Source organism: Ambystoma mexicanum, chromosome 2q (assembly GCF_040938575.1).
Source record: "Ambystoma mexicanum isolate Mex_15411 chromosome 2q, UKY_AmexF1_1, whole genome shotgun sequence".
NCBI classification, from domain to species: Eukaryota; Metazoa; Chordata; class Amphibia; order Caudata; family Ambystomatidae; genus Ambystoma; species Ambystoma mexicanum.
The window spans coordinates 365,655,334-365,676,827 of NC_090924.1; the positions used below are offsets into that span (position 1 = coordinate 365,655,334).

General features: G+C 46.9%; 1 protein-coding gene across 2 annotated transcripts in view; it reads left to right on the plus strand.

Moving 5' to 3' along the window:
• Nucleotides 1-468: 468 nt before the first annotated feature.
• The window catches only part of SCNN1B (sodium channel epithelial 1 subunit beta), a 449,291-nt gene continuing 428,265 nt past the window's right edge, over nucleotides 469-21,494 (plus strand). Inside the window, exon 1 of one of the 2 annotated variants that reach the window (XM_069647395.1) lies at nucleotides 469-868. In XM_069647395.1, the coding sequence (XP_069503496.1) occupies nucleotides 856-868 (13 nt within the window). In that variant the 5' untranslated portion in view covers nucleotides 469-855. Of the gene's footprint in view, nucleotides 869-983; nucleotides 1,024-21,494 lie in introns of those variants that run through there. The other variant, XM_069647396.1, reaches the window with a different exon arrangement.

The window sequence follows — 21,494 nt, forward strand, 5'->3', positions numbered from 1 at the left end:
CACCGAAAAAAAGTAGTGGAGCTGTGGTGTCTCGGCAGGGCAGAGGGTAGGCGGAAGCATAGTGCAACTTCTAACAAGATGTTGAGGCCAGGGCATTGCAATAAGTGACTCGTACCTAAGGCTCCTAATAAAAATGTACACTTGCCCAGGGACCTGAATGGACACATCCTCTAGACTGAATGGTGAACATGGTCTAAAAAGTAGAGGAAGGGTCAACGGACACAAATAAAAGTAGTGGAACACCGCTCCGGACCGTTCCCGCTCACTTCGATCACTGCCCAATACCTATCTTGCAATCCGTGCCCTACTTTTTCCAAGGGTTATGCGTGGTCAGGAACATTTTCTGCTCATGGAAATGTCTGATGCGGCGGTACACGCGGCTGCGTCTGATCCCGAATAGCGCTGAGCGGGGACGGAGGTGCGGTACTGGGATGGGCGGGGTTTTAATGCAGCAGGGCGGTGGTTAGTAGAGCGCTGGCCGGACGAGATTTCCTTGGCGCACCTGCCTCGGAGTTCACAATCAAGGAGCACGGAGGCCGCTCCCGCCGGGAATATTTCATCACGGGTGGCACCCGCACCGAGGACGGTACACCGTACACCTCGTACTTCTCTGTGCTCGAAGGGCCGTGCTGAGTTTGCGATACCCGCCTGTGGAACGTGCACTTACCTGCTTCCCACTAGAAGTAACAGGCGGTACAGAACGCCACCCGCCCCCATTGCACCCTACACCAGCGCACATCTTCATCTCGCCGGCAGTCCTACGGTGCGCGGAAGAGAACCGGGTTCACCTGCACCCGTCTGGTCCCCTGGAGCCAGCAGGAGGCGCCTCCACCTCGGGGTGCTGCGCTCATCCCCATGGGAGGCACAGGTATGTAGAGCGCAGCGGGGGAGTCTCGTACAACAGCTGCGCGCGACTTGCGCGGTCCGTGGGATGCTCTGACTGGAATACGCCAGTGGTTTCATACACTAGAGTTGTGTAGTGGACGGAGCATTGCGTTGGGGACTTTATCGTGAGCTCTGTGGGTAAGCTGTGAGGATAGGATATGCAGGAGGGGAGGGATGTGGTTTGTATGGCACATGACATAGACATATGCTATGCTTTCCAGTGTTGGTGGTGGGTTTTAATATTTGCAATATATTGACAATGTGTATCGTTTTCATATACGTCGCGCACCACAAAAGGAAGTGCAAGCGTCCAATGATTTTTTTATTATTTGAATTTGTATAGCACAAGATAGGTGTCGTTATTAACAGACCCAGTGGTACGCGTTAGCACCCTTAAACGCGCGCGAGGCAGAGTCCGTGCCGCCTTCTCCCCGCCCTCACCCGTATCTTGTGACTCCTCCTCCCAGCCCACCGCAAAGTACTCTCACTCTCCGCAGGCATTTCCTAACCTGCCACAGCCTTCTAACCCGCTGTGACCCGCCGCTGTCACCCACGGGGTTCCATCTAATCCCTCACCCTGTGGCTCGAGTGACGCTTCTTACGCTCGGGGATCTCCCGCCCTCTGCATCCGCTGTAATCTGTGACCCTTCTTGGTCCTGGGGCTTGTTCCCTGCATAACCTCCCTAGCTAGTCACCTTCACCCCTAGGGGTTCTGTCACCCCTGGGGGGTTTCTTTAACCTTCCACATCCTCTGTTATCCCTCCTGGTCCTGTTGCCTGTATTAACCCTCACAGTGAGCACCTGAAGTCACGCCACTCTCCTCAAACCTTGGAACATCACACATGTCCCCGCTCAGGGGCTTGCTTCAGTCTCACCCTCAGGGCCTATGACCCCTCTGGGGGTCAGCGAGCCCACCCCCTGCTCATGATCCGTCACACTTATCTTCACCTGCGGCCGTTTCCTGACTCGCCCACCTTTTCTGTCGCCCTCGCCTTTTTCACCTCACCCCTTCCTACCCCTTGATCTGTCACCCGTACCACCTCCTGCAGTCCGTTACGCTCCTTGCCTCTGGGGCTGTGCCCCATCTTAACCTTGTCCCTCGCCTCCGCTTGGAATGGAGAGGGGCTGTCACCCGCATAACTTCCTTATGCGTGTCGCCTTTCTCACACGCTGGGTCTGTCGCATCTCCCCCTGTCTGCTCTAAAGGCAGGGTTTTAAGTGGGGCCTCGTTTGGGGGTGTGGCTTGCATGATGGGCGTGGCCTAACAAAGTACACAAACCATAGTATGGTATGCAAACAAATATATAAATGCATGTACGCATTTATATATTTGTATGCGCACCTTACTATGGCTTATTATCCAAGCCATCGTTCATAAACATAGAAATATGCTTTATAAAAGATGGCTTGAAAAGTACACACACCATAGTAAGGTACGCACACAAATATGTAACATGTATATATTTGTGTCCCCACCTTATGGTTTGCCTACTTTTCAAGCCATCTTTTTTTAAACAGTTCTATGTTTATTAAAAATGGCTTGAAAAGTGCACAATTCAATCCATCTTTTATAAAGCTTTGATGAGTAAAGCGGAGATGTCACCAGAGGAAGAATTTACAGGGACTGACAGCCAGAGGCTGGCACTTACGTTAGCTTGCCTAACAAAGGTAGGTGCATCTCTGTTGTGGCCAAGGTGGGATAATGTGTCCCGCCAATGTTGTGGTGGACCGAGGGCACGCTCGGCCCCACTTTTTGGAGACTGCCGGGCCCGGCCCCAGCCCACTTAAAACAAGGTCAGCTGTCTCCATGACTTCATATTTCCCTACCCACGGTTGGGCTGTTGTTGCCCATCTCACTCTTAACCCTGAATCATGTGATGAACCATCTCACTGGGGCCTGTCGTCCTGCTACCCATTGGGCCTGTCATCCTGATACTCCTGGGCCTGTCTTCCTGCTGCTACCCCCGGGGCCTGACCCGTGGGGCCTGTCCTCCTGCTACTGCTGGGGCGTGTTTTCTTGCTACTCCTTGGGCCTGTTTTCCTGCTACTCCTGGGGCCTGGCATCGTCCTCGCCTTCGTAGTCTGTGTTTGTTGTCAGTACCTGGTGTTGTGTAATGCCCCAACTTGGTCCTTCCGCTCCTTATACTACCTGGGTCAGGTCGCCTTTCTCACTCCTTGGATCTGGCCTCCCAGAGGTCCATAGTGACCAACCAGGCCTATTCCAATCTGTAGGTGAGTTTAATAACGGGACAGGCAGAACTACAGGTCCCAGAATTCAAAGGGGGGGGGAGAACCTGACCGTGGGTAACTGTAACCCGTCCACCCCCTAACACTTGTCACCCATCTCACACGTAAGGTCGGCTGCCCTTCAAGTTCTCACGCTTCTTGCCCCTGCAGCAGTGGTTGCTAGGGGGAGCACTGGGGGGGGGCTGCCCCCCTGTGAAGCCCTATGCCCCCTTATGCCCCTCTACCTAAGACGAGCAGTGACCATGTTCTCCCCTTACTTTTGTCTGTGCCCCCCCTACTTTTGTCTTTGGCCCCTCCTAAATGTGATTCCTGGCGACACCACTGCCATGCAGAGTCACGCTTAAGGCCTATCATCGGTTTTCATCCCCGAGGCTTTGCGCATTCGTCTACTTTCACCAGGACTGTCTCCCTTTCAACCACTGGGACTTTTACCCAACAGGGCCTGATTCATGGAACGTTTTCCTATGGGATTGAGTCTCTTTGTTGACATTCACTTTAGCGAGTGCAAGCACAATATACAAAGCCCTGAGCGTTATTATTACTCTCCGTTTAGGCCCAAAATTAGCAGCGAGCGAGTTGCAACTGGAAGAGCAGGTCCTGTTTTGTGACTGGCACCTGGCCCACCTTCATCCTGTGTACTTTCAGTCCCATTTTCCAAACATGCCTTTCCCTGCAGCCTCACTGTATGTGCGTCCACATGCGTGTGTATGCACAGCGACTCCTGCCCTGCGTCTGTACAGTCATACTCTAAACGCTGACGTGCCTCCGCGAGGCCGTGGGCGTGCGTGCGTCTGCACGTGTGTGCGTCTGCACGTGTGTGTTGACTCCTGCTTTCGTCGTTGATCTTAGGCTTAACGCTATTGCGTGTGTTTTATGTTTTCGCTACGTCGCCATTGTATGCGTTTCAACACAGATGTGTGTGCATTCCTTTTGAGTCCCCGCTTTTCCTTGTGTTTGCTCACTCTTGACTCGTTTTGCAGGTCTGTACCTTTGTCTTGCGTGTGTGTGTTTGTTCACTTCTGCCATATGAGAGGGTCCGCCCCGGGACTTTTTTTTTTCTTTTTCTCTTCTGTCCCTGGTTTGTGTTCACCCACTTCCCCCTGTGTCTGGGGTTGGCCTGCTCCTGCCCCTCCGTGTGCTTCCGAGCAGTTGGTAACTGCAGGGACGGCCCTAGGCTGTGCGTGGGTCCCGCTTATTCGCACCGCAGCAAATGATGTCGCAAAATGAGTATTTAATATCCGTGGACACAAATAAACGGAAAATCGGTATAATAATTTCAAGTGTTAATATTATGGCCCTGGACATATCGGGAGTGAGGCTTATTTTGGAGGAGCCGCCAGAGCGAGTTGAATCGTTTGTAGAGGCATCCATTCTTGGCAGTAAAGCCTCAGTAAGATGCATTGACTCACTGGGGAACACACACTATTGTTGTCAAGCTTGTAAAACTAGAATTTGAGAACAATCTGCCACTCGGGCACTTAAACACATACCTCCACAGCTGCAGATAGTAGACATAGTGTGTGTGACAGGTCTTTTTGCAAGTTTGCAAAACAGAATCTGACGGGAAGGCAGGGCATAAAAGTGGTGTTTGTATTTTGCTAAGTGAATTTAAATATTTTTTTTGCAGCAGTTTTGATTTCTTTTATTTTTATGGTATATATTTTTGCCCACATTGTCCAAACTAGCAATATGCATTTAATGTAGATGTTTATTTGACTGTCAAAGAAATGATTCTCTAAGCAATGCTTTCATTATTTTTCAAACACAGCGAGCTACATTACCTCCCCGCCCCTCTTCCTCGTCTCAGTAGATCCTTATAAGGTATACAGTTCAATTGTCAGGAGCCCTTCTTTTATTTCCATAATTTTTTTTCCAGCTTCCACCCCTCCCATCAGGTGTATACACTTGAGTGTCCCAACATGCTGTAGTAAAAATTGTTCCTGTCTTGAGCCGGGTTCCGAGAAGGCTGCTGAGTTGTTTTATGCAAGAACTATCCACTCCCTGCAGGGCTCGGGAGGGCACCAAAAGAATAATCCTGTGTCCAGAGCGTCTTCACTGAACCTTGGGGAACCTACCATGAGGATTGGATTTGTTAGATTCGTTAGAGACTGAGCGTGTCACAAAGGATGAAGAGTTCCGTGTGGTCCTAGTGGCGGCGGTGAGTCTACAGCAACATACCCTCGGACAGCAGAGCCCTCCCAGGATGTAGAGGAAGAGATGGAGGAGGCTGGTATAGACTATTTAGAACAGTCCGGTTACCAGAGCAGTGCATGCAGTAACGGCAGCCAAATAGTTTTGGGGAGCCCCTAGGCTTTAGCCTCTGACACATGCGCTCGAGGGTGCTGATTATTTAAATGCTAGGTCCCAGATTCTCTTTTGCTTGTACTCGTGGTGGACAGATGGCAGAGTGTTCTTTAGAAATATGGAAGCACTGAGAAATATAAAGGAAGGTGTAGGCAGATTTAGAGTACTCCAGTTCCTCATCTGCAGAGAGAGCCAGAAAGAAACCATGGACAATCTGGTACCCTTGAGAAGAGACCGTTAGAATAGTTTAACAAAGTCATTAAAGAAGAGGGAATTGGGAGAATAAAAAGTAAACCTCCTTGTCTTCAAGAACTTCACCCTGATCTTTCTCCGACTCATCCACAGAATGAGCGAGTCTCATGCCACGAATCGTGGGGACCCTTCGATCAGAAACACTACGGCCATGCCATGCATGAGAAGGCAAGCGAGAACTCGTCACATGGCCTGGGATCCTGGGGGAATGGGCAGAGACTGACCTATTGTCTGTTAAGGCAGTGCTCTACCGTGGCACGGGCAATTTGAAGGTGGATGAACTGAGCAGGGTATTGCGTTCCGCATCCTACGCAGGAGATTTGAGACGCCAACCTTAGATCTCTTCGCCTCACAGCAAAATGCAAAAAACGCCAGGTCTGCTCAAGGTTCGCATTTCTGTGGCCCGAGGAGTGGATGAGATGGCCATTCAGCAGCCAGAGGCTCTATTGTACACCTTCCCTCCTCTTCCACTGCTCCCGAGAGTAGTAACAACAATTTGGCATTCTGCAGCAGAGTCATTCTGCTAGCTCTTTTTTGGCTCTGCAGGCCTTGGTTTCCCCTGATACTATAGATGACAATTTCCACAAGTTATCTACTCCCTAGTCATCAGTATACCATCAAAGGGTTTCGGGGAAGGGGAGGTCTAAAAAGTCCAGTATGGGGGGAGGACTGGAGTTTCAGAGGCAGAGGTTGCAGCTCCGGGGGATATAGTTACAGAATTAGCTCAGGAAGTCCAAAATGATAACCATCCTCCCATACTCAGAGTTTATGATGGGCACTGGGGCAGTTTTCAAAGCTGGTGTGAGAAGGAGATTCTGGCTGTACAATACAGCATTCCAGATTTTCTTCATCTCCTTCAGCAGGGGTTGTAACTAAGGCTGGCAATACCCGCATGACGAGCACAGCGGGCAGCTATCGAGACATTCAGGGAGTCTTAGGAAGAGTCGGATAACGTAAAATTGGTGAATCGACTCTTGAAAGGGTTCTCTCCATCCAGACCGGTAGCAGTGTCCGTGGTGCCCCTGTGGGATCTCCCATCAGCATTGAGTTTCACAGGATGCCCTTTCTGAGCCATTAGGGGAGATTAAATTAAAATTGTTAACCGTAAGCAAGTCTTCTTAGAGGCCATCACCTCTGCTAGGAGATCGGTGATTAGGGCCTTAACTTGCAGAACCTCTTATCTAGTCGTGCATGCGGATGCGTGATCCAGCCAAGGTTGTATCTAAATTTCATCGGGAGATCTTTCTTCCCAAACCCGTCTTCACCTGAAGAGGTGGAATGGAATTAGTTGAAGGTGAGAAGGAAAGCCCTACAGTTTGTTGACTACGTTTGGAGGTTTGTTCCTTGGCAGGAAGGCAACGTAGATACGATCAGTAGATGAGTAAGGGGGGAAAAAAAATCCATTGCCCAAGCCCCTTTCCAGCCAAGGACCCAGGGGAAATCAGACTGATCCGTTGCCGCCTCTTTGGCAGAAGCTCAGGTGATGCCGATTCAGGACATATCCCAAGCTGCCACCTGGGAGGACCCACTTTCATTAGGCACTATCGGCTGAATCTGCGCAGGCAGAATTCAGATATTTTTGTATTGGTGTAAGTGTAGGTGTGCACTGTAATTCACAGTTATTGAAGAAGGTTTAATAAATTATGTTTAATAAATTGCCGGTGGCCGGGGTTCATGGCATTTGGAGACCTGAGTGTTTATATGTAGACCCATACATAACTAGAGTTGGTATGTCTCACAAGTAAGTACTTGCATGAGGAACAGGAACGTGGAAGTAATATCCAGATTACTAGTGTGTAATCCTCATTACTCCCAGTCCTGTTCTTTCTCGTCACAGTACTTGCCTCCCGCCGTACCCACCCGCCATGGATGGAATGAGCTAAAAGGTGTGGCTATTCACTATGGCATGCAGGGACCCCTGACGATTGAGGTGGGTACCTCAAAAGAAAGTACTGTGATATGAGAGAGCAGGACTAGAGTATTGAAGATCACCATTAAGTAATCCAAGCATACCTAATTTAGCTGCAGGTTTAAAGCATGTAAGGGCAAGGATTGGCCTGGGCCAGGCACGGCAAATTGCCTTTACTGCAGGATTGTCTTATAGTACAATCGAAGCGGAGCCTCTTCACCAGCAAGGTATTGAGGCAGTCAGAGAAAACTATTTCATAGGGCTCAAGTGGATGGGCTCATTAAAGAAGGCACAGGATGGAACGTACCTTAAGTGACATGTGTACATTTCCTAATAGAAGAAAATGCGCAATTTGAAAGACCAGGGTCTTTCAAAAAGTTAGTCATCAATACCTGAAAAAATTACCATATATAGATTTTCCTAAAATGCTGCTGGCAAAGTATAAAAGGTAAGCATCTTTCGAACCCACCAGTCTATTTTGAAATATTCCATGGGAAGGAAAATGGCAATACAAGGCATGTGCTTTGAAAACTGACATGGGTTCAAATACGGGTGACCGAACATTGAGCGAACAAACTTTGCATGCTGGCCTCAAAAACACCAAAGGGGGATGGCTTTCGCACTGTGAAAAAAGTAGGCAGAGACTTGCAACCCACATTTGCCCTCACCTTGTACCCTGAAAATCAGCACAAAACCAACGAAAACCTCTTCAGTCCAACAACCTCTCTTCCCACATCTATGGACCTGGCAAATCATCAAAACCAATTTGCCCTCTGATCCTTTTCCCCTCCTCACCCCCACGTTTGGCTTGGAACACTATTCGGCTCATAAAGGGACTTGAAAAGTACACACATAATCATAAAAGAACTAGAAACATATGCAAATCCTTATATAAATATGTTAAACAAAAAGAGTACAACTGTTGCGTTATGTTTCCCCCATCTTGAAGAATACATATCGCAGAATGCAATTGGGCAAAGAGACAAAAAATGGCTTGTAGGCTTTCTTTCAAGACTTAAAAATTCGTAACAAAAGATAATGGGAAAAGGCAACCTGGGTGTTTTGCATCTTTTGACAAAAGCATCTCATATGATGCGAGTAAAATGTGATACATTTTTTGTATCTGACACACCAAAAAGCGACATATGGAAATTAGAGAGATGGTTAACAACTTGTTTTGTTAACGCATTTTAATTGTCTCCAAAGAGGACCGATTTGGGCATCAAACTAGTTTTTTGTATGTGCTTTCAGAATAAAAGACCCCTTTTGAACGCTTTGTCTAAAACAATGGTTCTTCAATTGACCATTATTTATAAAGAGCTTCCACTTTAAAAGCTGTGTTAAAATAAAGAGCATGATATGGCCTAACTGTAAGTCCCCACAGGGTCTGGTGGGCTGTTAGGGAGGTGGGCGGATTGGGGATATGTGTCTCTAGGAGAGTGACAGGGGTTTGAGAGCTGACAGCAAGGACTCGCTAATACGGGCACAAAACAGTCTTGCATCTGGAAGCAGAGCAGAGTATGTTAAAAGCAATTTGTAGTTTTTCATATACTTGCGGCAGCTTATGGCTGCGGGTTCCCCAAGAGCACAGGTCCTGGGGCAGAGGAACAGACTTCCCATGCCGGCGGTCGGCCTTGGTAAGCAGTAGCAAGGTTGTGAAGTTTCTGTATGTACGTCAGAGCTGTTAATGTATGTGTGTGCGTGAATATATCCCTGTTCTTCAGGGAAAAAACATAATTTGCACGGACGTTAAGGTGAGTAAGACATAGTAACAAAACCTTTGAAATTCAGGGGAAAAACGTTAGTTGCAGGGATGTTAATGTCAAAACGTAACACAACAAAACCATTGAAATTCAGCTAAAGCCACCTACATTTTTTGCCCCCTGTTACGCAGCCTATGGCCATAATGCTGACGTCTCTGGTGACATCATCTGACATCACCAATGGCATCACTAATCAAAACTTCACAGATTATTTAACTGATGGCATCAGGCATAAAATCACTCTGCATATTAGTACATATTTAGACTACCTTTACGTTTCTACACATGTGATTTTAGAATCTTAGAATAGTTCATAACACTGAGTACATTGAGTAAAACAGTAAACAGCTACGCATGCATTATATCACTACTTCTGAAGATTTCCTTTGTAGTACTTTGGTAACAGTTGATATCTGATAAATATCTAATATTTTACAAATATGTTTAGTTTCTTTTAATAGTAATACAGTAAAAAAAAGTACACTGCTAATAATGTGCCTGTGCTAAATATATGTAAGACATGTTCACTATAATATATGCAAATACAGTAAAAAAATAGAAATACATAGAAAGACATGTTGAACCCTAATTATTTAGTACATTTTAAAATAAACATATGTAAATACTCAATTGTTTTATCGTATGAAAAATGTGTAGACATTTTCTAAATGACATGAGGTGCTTTAAAACAAGGAACAAGTATGTATTAGAATATATTTTATCATTTCCATATATGGGTATTGTAGATACATTGATTATTAGTCCAAATTTATATGTATAGAAACAAATGAAGTTTAAAAAATCAACATTTGCTTGAAAACATGTACATGGATGTATATTTCTTTCTGTGTGTCTTTTGTAAGTGATTAACATGTTAAAATGTAAAAACACTTAACTGTACAAAGAAAAAGTAATCTTTGAATAGTATCCAATTTTTTAAATACATTGGGCCTTATCACGAGTTGGGAGGTAAACTCTAAAAGGAGCATTAACGGAATTAGCACTGCAAACACCGCTCTGCCGGATCATAAGCCAGCGTAAATATCGCCTACTGCAAAACAGCTGGTGCAATTACAGCCGGCGCAATTACCGCTGATACTATCACAGCCGGTGGAATCTGCACCGATACCATGAAGCGCAATCACCGCCGCATCACAAGTCCCTGTAAGGCGGTATTAGCGCCGGAAAACAGTGCTAATGGCAGCAATAACACAGCGCAATTAGCCCCAGCCACCAGGTGTAGGTAAATGAACACAGGTGGCAGAAATGAAGCCAGAGGTTATCCCTTTCCTCTCCAGAGGGCTACATAAGGTACACGCCCCCCCCCAAATAACGTTACACCATGCTGCCACTAGGCATTGCAAGATGGGACATGCAGCTGCTTATGCTGCACCTGGAACTATAGGGGCAGGACAACCAGCCCAGGGCACGGAAGGGTGAAGGAAGAGGAGAGGCTAAGCAAGGCGAGCACCAATCCCCAGGGTCAGGCCCTCAACCTGAATCCTCACTGACGGGCAGTTGGTCACCCTGTACCGCCTCAACAGGGAGACCATAACTGAGCTTCTCAACCCAATTCAGGCTGACATAGTGAGCAGGATCGACATCCGGACAGCTTTGCCCCCACTGCTGAAGGTAGTGTCCGCCCTTTAATTCCTAGGAACAGGTACCTTCCAGCACTCCGTGGCCATGATGCACAGCATGGCACAGTCAACGTTCTGTGCAGTCCAAGCCCAGGTGCTGGATGCTCTCATGTGGCATGTGTCACGCCATATCTCAGATGCATGCCATGAAGGCACAGTTCTATGCCACTGCCCAAATGTAATTGCAGTCTTGGACAGTACCCATGTGGCATTGGTGGCCCCCCAGGGCTATGCATTAGTGTACCGCAACCGTAAGCACTACCACTCTTTGAAGATGCAGGTGACCAGCGATCCCAACCTGTATATTACCCACTGCTGTGCCCGCTACCCTGGTTCCACCCACGATGCCATGATCCTACGGAACAGTGCACTGCCTGGATACATGGAGAGGCACAGAGGACAACAGACGTGGATAGTGAGTGAGCAAAACTGTCAACACACAGGTTCTCTGATGCACCTAACCAAATGGAGGGGGTGGAGGTGGAAGGGATGGAAGAAACACCACAAAGCATGGCATGACAAGAGAACGCAAAAGTCAGACCTGCCCACCTCCTGCACCACAGTACATCCCAGGGAACATTCACATGTTGGACATACCTGGACGGAGAATCTGATGAACCCATCTCCAAACACGCACATGACTACAGGGACCACAATGCAACTTGCATAATGTGTTCCAGTGTCAAACAAAGTGCCACTTTGCATCACACAACATCAACCCTGCCAGTGCCACAGTCAAATACCCATGTACGCTCAGCCCGCAATGCCAACCCGCTGCCCCCAGAAGCCTAGGTAGGGCCGATGGGGAAACCCATCGGGCCACATTCATGAGAGCAATACACTGCCACAAGACAGCCACCATGTCAGCTTGAGATGGCACGGACAGCACATGACATTATATCTGCTGCAAGGGAACAGATTGCATGTTAAGTAAATGCAATGCATGATACAAGTGACACAACATGCACAAGATCGCAAAAAGACATGCCACGCAATGAAGCCCCAAATGCAAGCACATGATGTCCAATGCCCTGATGCCGTGAAATGCACTCCCACCCCCCCACATTACACTGACTCATTGCTGTGTCTCTCTCCATGCAGGTGACTCTGGATCCACGCAGCTGCCCAGGCTCATGAGACCTGTGCAGAATCCACAAACGCCACAGGATATTGCCTACAACCACACTCGCAGCAGGACCCGTGTGTGCATAGAGCCGGCCTTTGCCCTCCTGTTTCCGATGCCTGTATCATACAGGAGAAGCCTTGATGTACTCGCCTGAAAAAGTGGGCAAAATAGTGCTCCTCTGTGCCATGCTGCACAATATCTGCCTCCAGCGATATGTTCTTCTACCCCCTGATGTGGAAATGCCACCGCCAGAGGATGAGGATGCGGATGCAGTGCCTGTGGCAGAGGCAAATGTACGCATTGCCAGAGACAATGTCAGGGAGGGGTGACTGGCTTGCCAGGGACTGAAAGCAATTCTTCTGAGATATACATATGGCACATGCCATGCGCCACCATTTGAAACTCTCGTCAATCAATAAACACAACCATGACACAATGAGGAATGTCCTTGCATTGATGAATTGCAACTTTTAAAATGTAATTAAGTGTACTAACTATCCCCCCTCCCACCACAAACACCCAATCACGCTATCCCTCCACCCCCTCCCAAGATGCCGGCACACTAACCACCTCCAACCTCCCCCTCCCAACACCCCGACACACTATCCGCCTACCCCTCCCGTCACCAACACCCCAGCATGGCCACTGTGGGCAAAAGGTGTCAATGTCACTTCTGTGGCCTCTTCCCCCTCAGGGTTTCCTCCAGCGATTTGGGCCCCAAATGGCACTTAGACCAGCGCCTGGGTGTGCTGAGCTCTGACCCCTCAGTGGGGTGGCCGAACTAGAGGGTGGCCAAACTGGAGGGTATTGACCCTGCCCCCCAGATGTGCTGCAGGGGAGTTCTATGCTTTGTTGAATTGCCATCTGTCATCTCCCTGACCCGCTGCCCATACACAATCAGAGCGGGAGTGCTGGCAGCTGCCTGTGCCCTGTTCCTGCCCACTGCATGCACGATCCTGCGGATGGCCCCTTGCAGGCAATCACGGATATCCTCGAGGTGCATCGTATGTGCGTGGCCAATGGCCTCCATCTCCCGTTGCCGCCTCTTCCTTTCATCCAGCCTCTGTAGGATGGATTGGCTTGGTGGTGTGTGGTAAATAGGAGGGGTGGTTCAGAGGCCTGGGGCTGTAGACTAGTGAGCCATATGATGGCGTGTCCACATCCGGCTCAGGTGTCTGGGCACGCTGACGGCAGGGAAGGCTCGCTGGGGGGTGTGATCCTGCATTAAGCTGTGGCACTGGGCTTGTATTCCCCCCATGTCTCAAAGGTGGCCCTGCAGCTGGGGAGGGGCTGTAGTGGCTGTGGCAGTGTTCCTGGTGGCTTGTGGTGCTGATGCAGGGTGTGTGCTGCCACCTGCAGGCTATGCCCTGCCGGGTGGAGGTGTTGCATGGCGGTCCTTGCACCTTGGAGTGGCTTGTGTGTGCCCTTGTGAGGCGGTGGTAGTTGACCTTGAGGGCCTGGAGGCACCACTTCCCGATGGGCCTGCTCCCTCATCCTCCTCAGATGCTTCCCGTGATGTGTGAGTGCATGTAGGGGACATATGAAATGATGTCGGGTATGGAGCTTTCAGGTGTGTTGACATGTAAGCCACATATGCTGTGGTACAAAGTCGCATTTGGGCAGTTGGGCATGGTTGTTCAGGGGACATTGAATGGGGGCACATCATTGTGGGAATGATTGCAGCCATGTGTGTGACACCTGGCCAGGTGGCTTTTGGCCTGAGTGTGGGGAAGGCAGGATAGCCATTCTGGGGCAGCCGATGTATTACATGTATGCTTCTGGTCATTTATGCCCCCACATGCCATAACTGCGTGATGCAAACCTTGTTGGAGTGGCTGTGGTGGCTTCACCTATGGCACTGCCATGGCTCTATGGGATGCTGCTCTGCAGCCAGCAGTGCTGTGGTGTTCTGTGTTTGGCTTGCTGCACCCATATCAGTGTAGGGGGACATGTACTTCCATGGGGCTTGTCTGCCATGCCAACATGGGGCAGGCCAACTGGGCCCACAACATGTTGTTGTACTGCTGCGCGGTGTTGTGGTTACTTACACACCAGAATCCTGCTGGCACTGGTTGCATCAGCAGGGGTGTGGTTTGCACTTGGATTGGTCACTTGCCACCTTTTCGCACTGCAGTATCATTCTAGGGTGCACTTGGTGCCCTGCCCCCTTGCTGGTGTGGAGGGTGGCTGATGTCACTTCACCCTGATTGGCCTGCCCCACTGCTGGGTCTGCTGGCATGTGTCTCTGTCCACTACGATGTCTTATGCTAGGCTGGCATTTATGCATGGTCATTTGCTGTTTTGTGGGGGGGTTGACTCGCCTCCTGGCACCCGCCTCCACCACTCCAACTCCCTCGATGCCCTCCATATCGAGGATGGTGCTGCATTTTTCCATCCATAAAGTCAGGACTAGTGGCTCGATGGTTCCACCTCTAGTTGCCAAGGACTCCTGGCGGTGTTGGGAGAGGACCCAGAGGTCGTTCCACATCTTATGGCAGTCCACTGCATCACTGGGATGCTGCCCACAACAGTCACCTTCTGGCTTATGGCAAGCCAGATGGCAGTGTTGCGCTGACCAGATGTCTTCCTTTACCTGCTGTCGTAGAGTTCATCGTAGTGGGCCACTACCTCATCAGTGAGGACCACCAGTTCTCCTTCACTGAGTTTGGGCTTTCGCAGCCGGTTCTCGAGCAACTGGCCTCGGGTTCTCTCCTGAAACACGTTTGCAATGTCCTTCGGGTCCAGATAGCTGTAACAATTCAACACTAACCTGTCTCGTGCAGCAATTAACGAGGCAAATGAGGAGTTCCCTGAAGCCCCTAACACCTCCCCTCCCCCCTTCAAAAGGAAAGAAGGGGTTGTGCGAGGGATCCCAGGGAAACCCTCCTGGGGAATAAAACCCTGCTGGAATGGATGTGGAGCCGGATGGATCAAGTCATCCTCTGGATGAAGCTCCTCAAGATGAAAGGACTCACAGGTTCTTGCCACGGAATCCCGACGAAGTCTGGATTCTGAGTAAACGAACAGGGAATGAGCAAAGGAACAGAAATACTAAGGGAATCAAATGTAGATGGTTCGGAATGTACCTAGCGTGTCTGGAAGGGGAGCCTAACAAAGCTTCTTGAAGGATTGTGGACAACAGATGTAGATAGTTGGACAGAAACGCAAGGCTCTGGGGAAGAACAGGAGGAAAAGGGTAAGTACAGGAAAGGATTTGGGTAAACATGCACCCTAGCTGCAAACTCACGTAGCGTCTGGAGAGAGAAGCGACACACAGAGCTTCGGATCTGCTGTGCCATATCCAGAATCCCTGGAACAACGTGATGACGTCAGAGGACGTCTGACATTCAAACGTGAAAACACTGCACCGCGTCTCAGGGGATGAGGAGCCATGTTGGAAGAAGGGAAAATAGAAAGCGCTCCCAACCTCCTGCATTGCCAAAGAGAACGGCGGTGCCAGCGAGCCGTGACAATAGCTGCAGGAAGTGGGTGATTCAAGATGGCTGCCTCCATGCTTCATGTTCCGGCGATGACGCTATTTTCCGCTGGCGCTAATTGCACATCCGATCCGATCTGCTGAAATTGTGCCAAAATTACACCAGACTCTTGATGAAGCCCATTGACTTTTGTGCATACTTCTAACTGTAGATCATACAATACATTTTTTTAAATGCCAGTTTAATTCTATGTCACTCCATACATTATATTTGTACAACAATCAGTAGTATAATTGGAAAATATTGATGTTAAGTCTGTTGTAAGCAGTAAAATCATCAGTGATGTTACTGATGATGTCAGCATTGTGGTCATAAGCTGCGCAACAGGGGGCGCGAAGTTAAGGTGGCTTTTCGATGACTTTCAGTTTTTTTTGCGTTAAGTTCTCACCTTAACGTCCCTGCAACTAAAGATTCTTCCCTGAATTTCAAGGGTTTTGTTATACCATCGTTTTTCTTTTCTGCACCCCTGCCCATGGCCTTCAGCCACTGTATATTTTATAACACTACTAGACCTTTGGTTACATCCTAGTTTCTTTTCAGCGCCACTGGCCATGGCCTTCAGACGTGCCACTATTTCAGAACACTACCAGAACATTAGTCATAGCCTTCGGCCATGGCCAATGGGCAAGGCTGATGTACTTTTTAAAACACTATTACTGCAGTGCTATTATTTGATAACCAATATTTTTAGAATTGCTGTTAGAATTTTACCTGCTGTTAGAATTTTATCAACCCTTTTATTCATCATTATAATTTATGGCATATTGTGAACTGTGTTTTAAATCTTTTAATTTTGAATACTGTGCTCGTAAGAAGCCATTAAGAAGCAGCTGTTGCTTCGTTTCTGTGGTGTTAGCCACCACCGGCTTCTAACACTTTATCTCGCCGTCTTTGCAGACATAGATCTACAATCCCCATAGAACTTGTAGTTCCTTCACCCCTTAGAAAGACGCCATTAAGAAGCAGCTGTTGCTTCGTTTCTGTGGTGCTAGCCACCACGGGCTTCTATCACTTTATCTCGCCGTCTTTGCGGACATAGATCTACAATCCGCATAGACCTTGTAGTTCTTTCACCCCTTAGAAAGACGCAGCAAGGCGCGTCTGCGCCGGCACGTCAAAGCCGTTTTGTGCTGGTTAGTGTGAGGTTGGTGAGGCGAGTTATTCTGTTTCTCTGTATAGATATTTATTCTGCTACTTATATCCCCTCTTTTCTTTTCTTTTTTATTTGAGCTGTGTCATCTCAATGCAGTCTTGTTGCAGTGATCCAAACAAATCGCCATGCTCGCTTTAGGGCAAACTTAAATGACAACACAGAGGTTTCTCCCATTCTCAGTAATACGTCCTACCTTAAGCCCAATAATATACTGAGTAGTTCATGCAGTCCTCCTTAATTAAGGACTCCTATTGGTCAATGCACACCTGATTAGGTAATGCAGAATAATGCTAAAACTCTACCTGGCTCCATTGCATTTTCAGCTGTTGCGTGCGTATCCAACGAAGCTCTTAAATTCTGTTTGATTAACATGCGTTCTCTGGTGAAACATGCTGTGGAAGTTGCAGATTACCTTTTAGAAATGAATATTGATCTTCTCTTAATCACTGAAACTTGGTTACATGAAACAGCCAACCATTCCACACAGCTGACTACATCACCTAGCTATATGTGTGTTTATTACAACCAGATGGGCACTAGAGGAGGAGGAGGAGTTGCTATCATTTATAAACAAGAGTTACATCTACATATTTCTACCCACCCACCTCTTGATGTATGTGAAGCCATATTTGTGTAAATGTATACTGATTTCATGAATTCTCTCAGCATTTTACTCTAGAGCCCGTAAATAAATACCCTTATTTGAAGACTAGTTGTTATCTTTTATCGTAGGTACATCTGAAGATACCACTATTTATTTTTGGGCATTTTAATCTATGGTGCTGGTAACTCTTCTGATTATGAGGCCCTTTCACTACTTTCATTACTTGAAACCACCGGTTTCTCTCAATTTGTCTATACTCTGATACACTCTGGGGGTAACACCTTAGAATGGATCCTTGCAAAAAATCAAATTCTGAAGATTGGATCAGTGGAACAATGTATTTGGTCCGACCACTTTTTTCTTTTCTTTGAAATCCCAATCAAGTTGTCTCCTATTAAAAAGCAACTAAACCCTGTATATTGAGGCGTAATTATAAAAAATGATCTGTTTAATCTTTTTCATCTAAAGTGTTACCTCTCCTCCCACCTTTGGATGGGAGTGTACCTCTTGATGATTTTACAATTACCTTAGAGCAGCCACAAACAAGGTTTTTGATTTACTAGCTCCTGTGAGGCATACAAATAAGGATAAAGTAATTGATCTCAATCAATGGCTCACTTTAGATGTTCTGCACTTCAGAAGTCTGAAACGCAAGGCTGAACGTTATTGGCGGAAGAACCCCTCTGACGAATCCATGACTAAGTATAAAACTGCAGTCGGAACTTTTAAGAATGACCTTTTCAAAGCCAAACAGAATATTTTGAATGATAGAATAGATAAAGCTACGTCAAAATCGAAAGAGCTCTTCTCCGTTCTACAAGAACTTAAGGGGTTCATAGCACAGCCCCCTATTATTATGGATGATGATCGGTGTCAATGTATACATGACAGTTTTACTCAGGAAACTATAAAACCCCCAAATCACTTCTCAGATCAAGTCCAACTGTTACAGCTAGCCCCACATTATTATGTGATGTTTTATCCTCCGCTACTACTACCTTCTCTTTCAAACAAATATCGGCGAAAGAGGTTTTGGAGGTTATCCAGAAGCTCAAACCTACCTCCTTTAAGCGAGATGTCTTTCTGGCAACATATTTCAAAGAATTAGCCCCAATGCTCACTGCTCGGGTTAAACACTTTTGTCAACCACTCATTTCAAGAGGACTCCATCCCAGTAAATATCAAGGAGGCCTGGATAACCCCCTCTTGAAAAAGGAAAATCTGGACGCTAGTTTTGCTTCTAATTACAGACCTATAACTAGTGTACCTTTTTTGTAAAAAATGGACAAAATGGCATGTACTTAGTACCAGCAGTTTATGGAACATTGCCTTATCCTAGCTGACAAAGTCTGGTTTCCGTACAAACTTGGAACAGAGACTGCTGTGTTAGATCTAAAATCTAACATTACAGAAATCATTGAGGATAGCAATGCTGCCTTGCTTCTTTTGCTCTGTTTCCTCAGCGTTCGACTTGGTCCATCATGCTCTTTTAGAGGAAAGATTGGTCAAGGTTGGTAAATGCTCTATTCAGGCTGCTCACTGGTTTAGATCTTTTCTTGGGCAAGGACAGCTAATGTAGTGAAGGGAAATGCCCAATCCCTAAGGACCCTTTTAACTTGTGGAGTCCCTCGGGCGTCTTGCTTGTCGCCCCTTCTTTTTAATGTTTATTTTAAGCCCATATGTGATCTTCTCAACTCTCTCAGAGCCTATTTTGCACACCACGCAGACGACACCCAGATTGTTGTGTTCAAACTATCTGGGGTCTATACTGCAGACTCTGTTAGAGTGAATCATGTTTTAAAGCCATAAAAAACATAGATGGCCTTGAACTCTTTGGCTCTGAAAGATTCCAAAACAGAGCTACTTATTACTGGTACCCAACACAAACTGAGAAATCTTGATACTCCATACAACTAGTTTGTGATTAATGGTAGGGTTATTGCCATATCTGAAACTAAGACTTTGGGAGTCTCTTTTGTTTTGCATCTTACCTTTCATAAATGCGTTTCATCTTTGAAATCCTCATGTGCATTTTTTACCAGCCTATTATGGCAGTTACGTTCTTACCTGTCTTGAGGCAAACCGAGCATTGATTGCCACGGCCTTTGTGAATTAAAAAATGGATCACCTCCGCATGAACCAGCACTGGATTACTGCAACGGTCCCTTGGTAGGCACTTCGAAATCTAACATTAGGAAGTTACAGCTTTCACAAAATGGAGTGGTGCACGCAGTATGTGGGCTTAGCTGGCAGGCTAAAGTCTCAGAGTCTCATCGAAAACTACAATAGCTCCCTGTTCAGCAGCAGATATTTTTTAAGGGCTCTGCCTCTCAGACCAGGCCCCATCTCGCTTCAAGAATCCATGAAGCTCCTATTAGACGTACCCTTCAATCCAAAAATGATCTGCTTCTTTTTCAACCTTGCATCACCTAGAAAACGTTTGGTGAGGTGAGCTTTAATGCCTGGGGACCCACTATTTGAAACTCTTTGCCCATGGGTTTATGAGTATGTGATTCAATAACCAGGTTTAAGAAATGGCTTAAGACACTCCTTTTTGATACGAGCTAGGTACAATTATTGACCTCGCCCCTTATTGCTTTTTTTGTTGATGGACTTGTTTTCTCCTCTCTTCTCCTTATGTTTTTTGTGTTGTCTGTCTTGTGAGCGCCCTGAGGCTTTTGGACGTGTGGCGCAATATAAGGAAACTATAGATAGATAGATGCCACTTTGGCCATGCCCACAGTATATTTTTGTACCGTACCACACCACTAGCCATGGCCTTTGGTCATGGCAAGTGGGCACAGTATATTTTAGAAAACTACCAGACCACGAGTGCCTACAGTAAATTGTCCATGGCCACTGTATATATATTTTACAACACGACCAGACCACTAGGCGTATTTTGGGAAAGCTCTGTAGTTTGTTCTGATGTTCCTCGTGAAGATAGGTGGGGTCTGTAGTGTGATCGCGTAGTCTGCTTTGTATGGTTTGTTGGATAGTGATGATTTTATTTTTGAAGTGGTCTCCTAGGTCATTGCATAGTTACAGTGATGGAATAGGCGTGTTGTTGCATCCCGGTGGGATATTACTTTTATGATTTTGAAGAGTTCTTTTTGGGTGGTTGGTGCTTTGAAGATTCGGTTATCGTAGTGTTTCCTATTCGCTTTTTGTATTTCCTTTTTGTATGAGCGGATCTGTTGCAGAAATTTCAGTTTGTTTGCAGCGTTGTTGTTGATCCTCCATTTTGATTCTAGTTTTCGTTTTGTTTCTTTTCATGGCGCTGATTAGAGAGTGGGGTGAACCATTTTGACATTGTCTTTTTTTCCGTGAGGTAATGAAGGTTTTCTTTGGTAATGTCGTCTAGGGTTGTTACGATCCAGGTGTGGACTAAAGCTATTTTTTTGACCAGGTCTGCTTCTTCTATATTTGTTGCTTCTGGTTTGCTGAGTTCCAGGAGTTCAGTTAGGTTGGAATTTCTCATGGTTCTCCAGTTTCGTTTCATGGTGATCGGTGGTTTGTCTTGTTGCTTGTTTATTGGAATGGCCATTGTGATTATGAATGGAATTATGAGGTGGTCGCTCCAGAGTATTTGAATTGGGGGTGCCGTGGTAATGAGGTCTTTATTTGCAAAGATTGCATCAAGTGTATGCCCTGCCGAGTGTGTTGCTCCTTTGACTAGTTGTTGTAGATTCATTGCTGCTAGTTGGGTGGTTCAAGATTTTTGTGTGGTTGTGGTTTCTTCATCGAACCAGATGTTGAAATCTCAGAGAATGATCAGATGATTGTGCTTGATGGCTAGGATGGTGATTGCTTCCGTGAAGGCGTCTACAAAGGTTGCATCATAGGTTGGTGGTCTGTATATCAGTATGAATATCAGGTTTGTTTTTTGGGGTTTACCGATGGGCGTAGTATTAAGGATTCACATTTATCAATGTTTCATGAATCTTCCAGTTTGATAGCCAGGTGTTCCTCATGGATGATTGCCAGTCCCTCCCCACCCCCCTTTTAGTTTTCCTGTTTGCTTGGCTGCATTTGAGGTTTTACGGCAGGCAGTTGTTGAGGGTGATCTTTTAGTTGTCTATCCATTTTTCAGTTACAAATAGGATGTCGATAA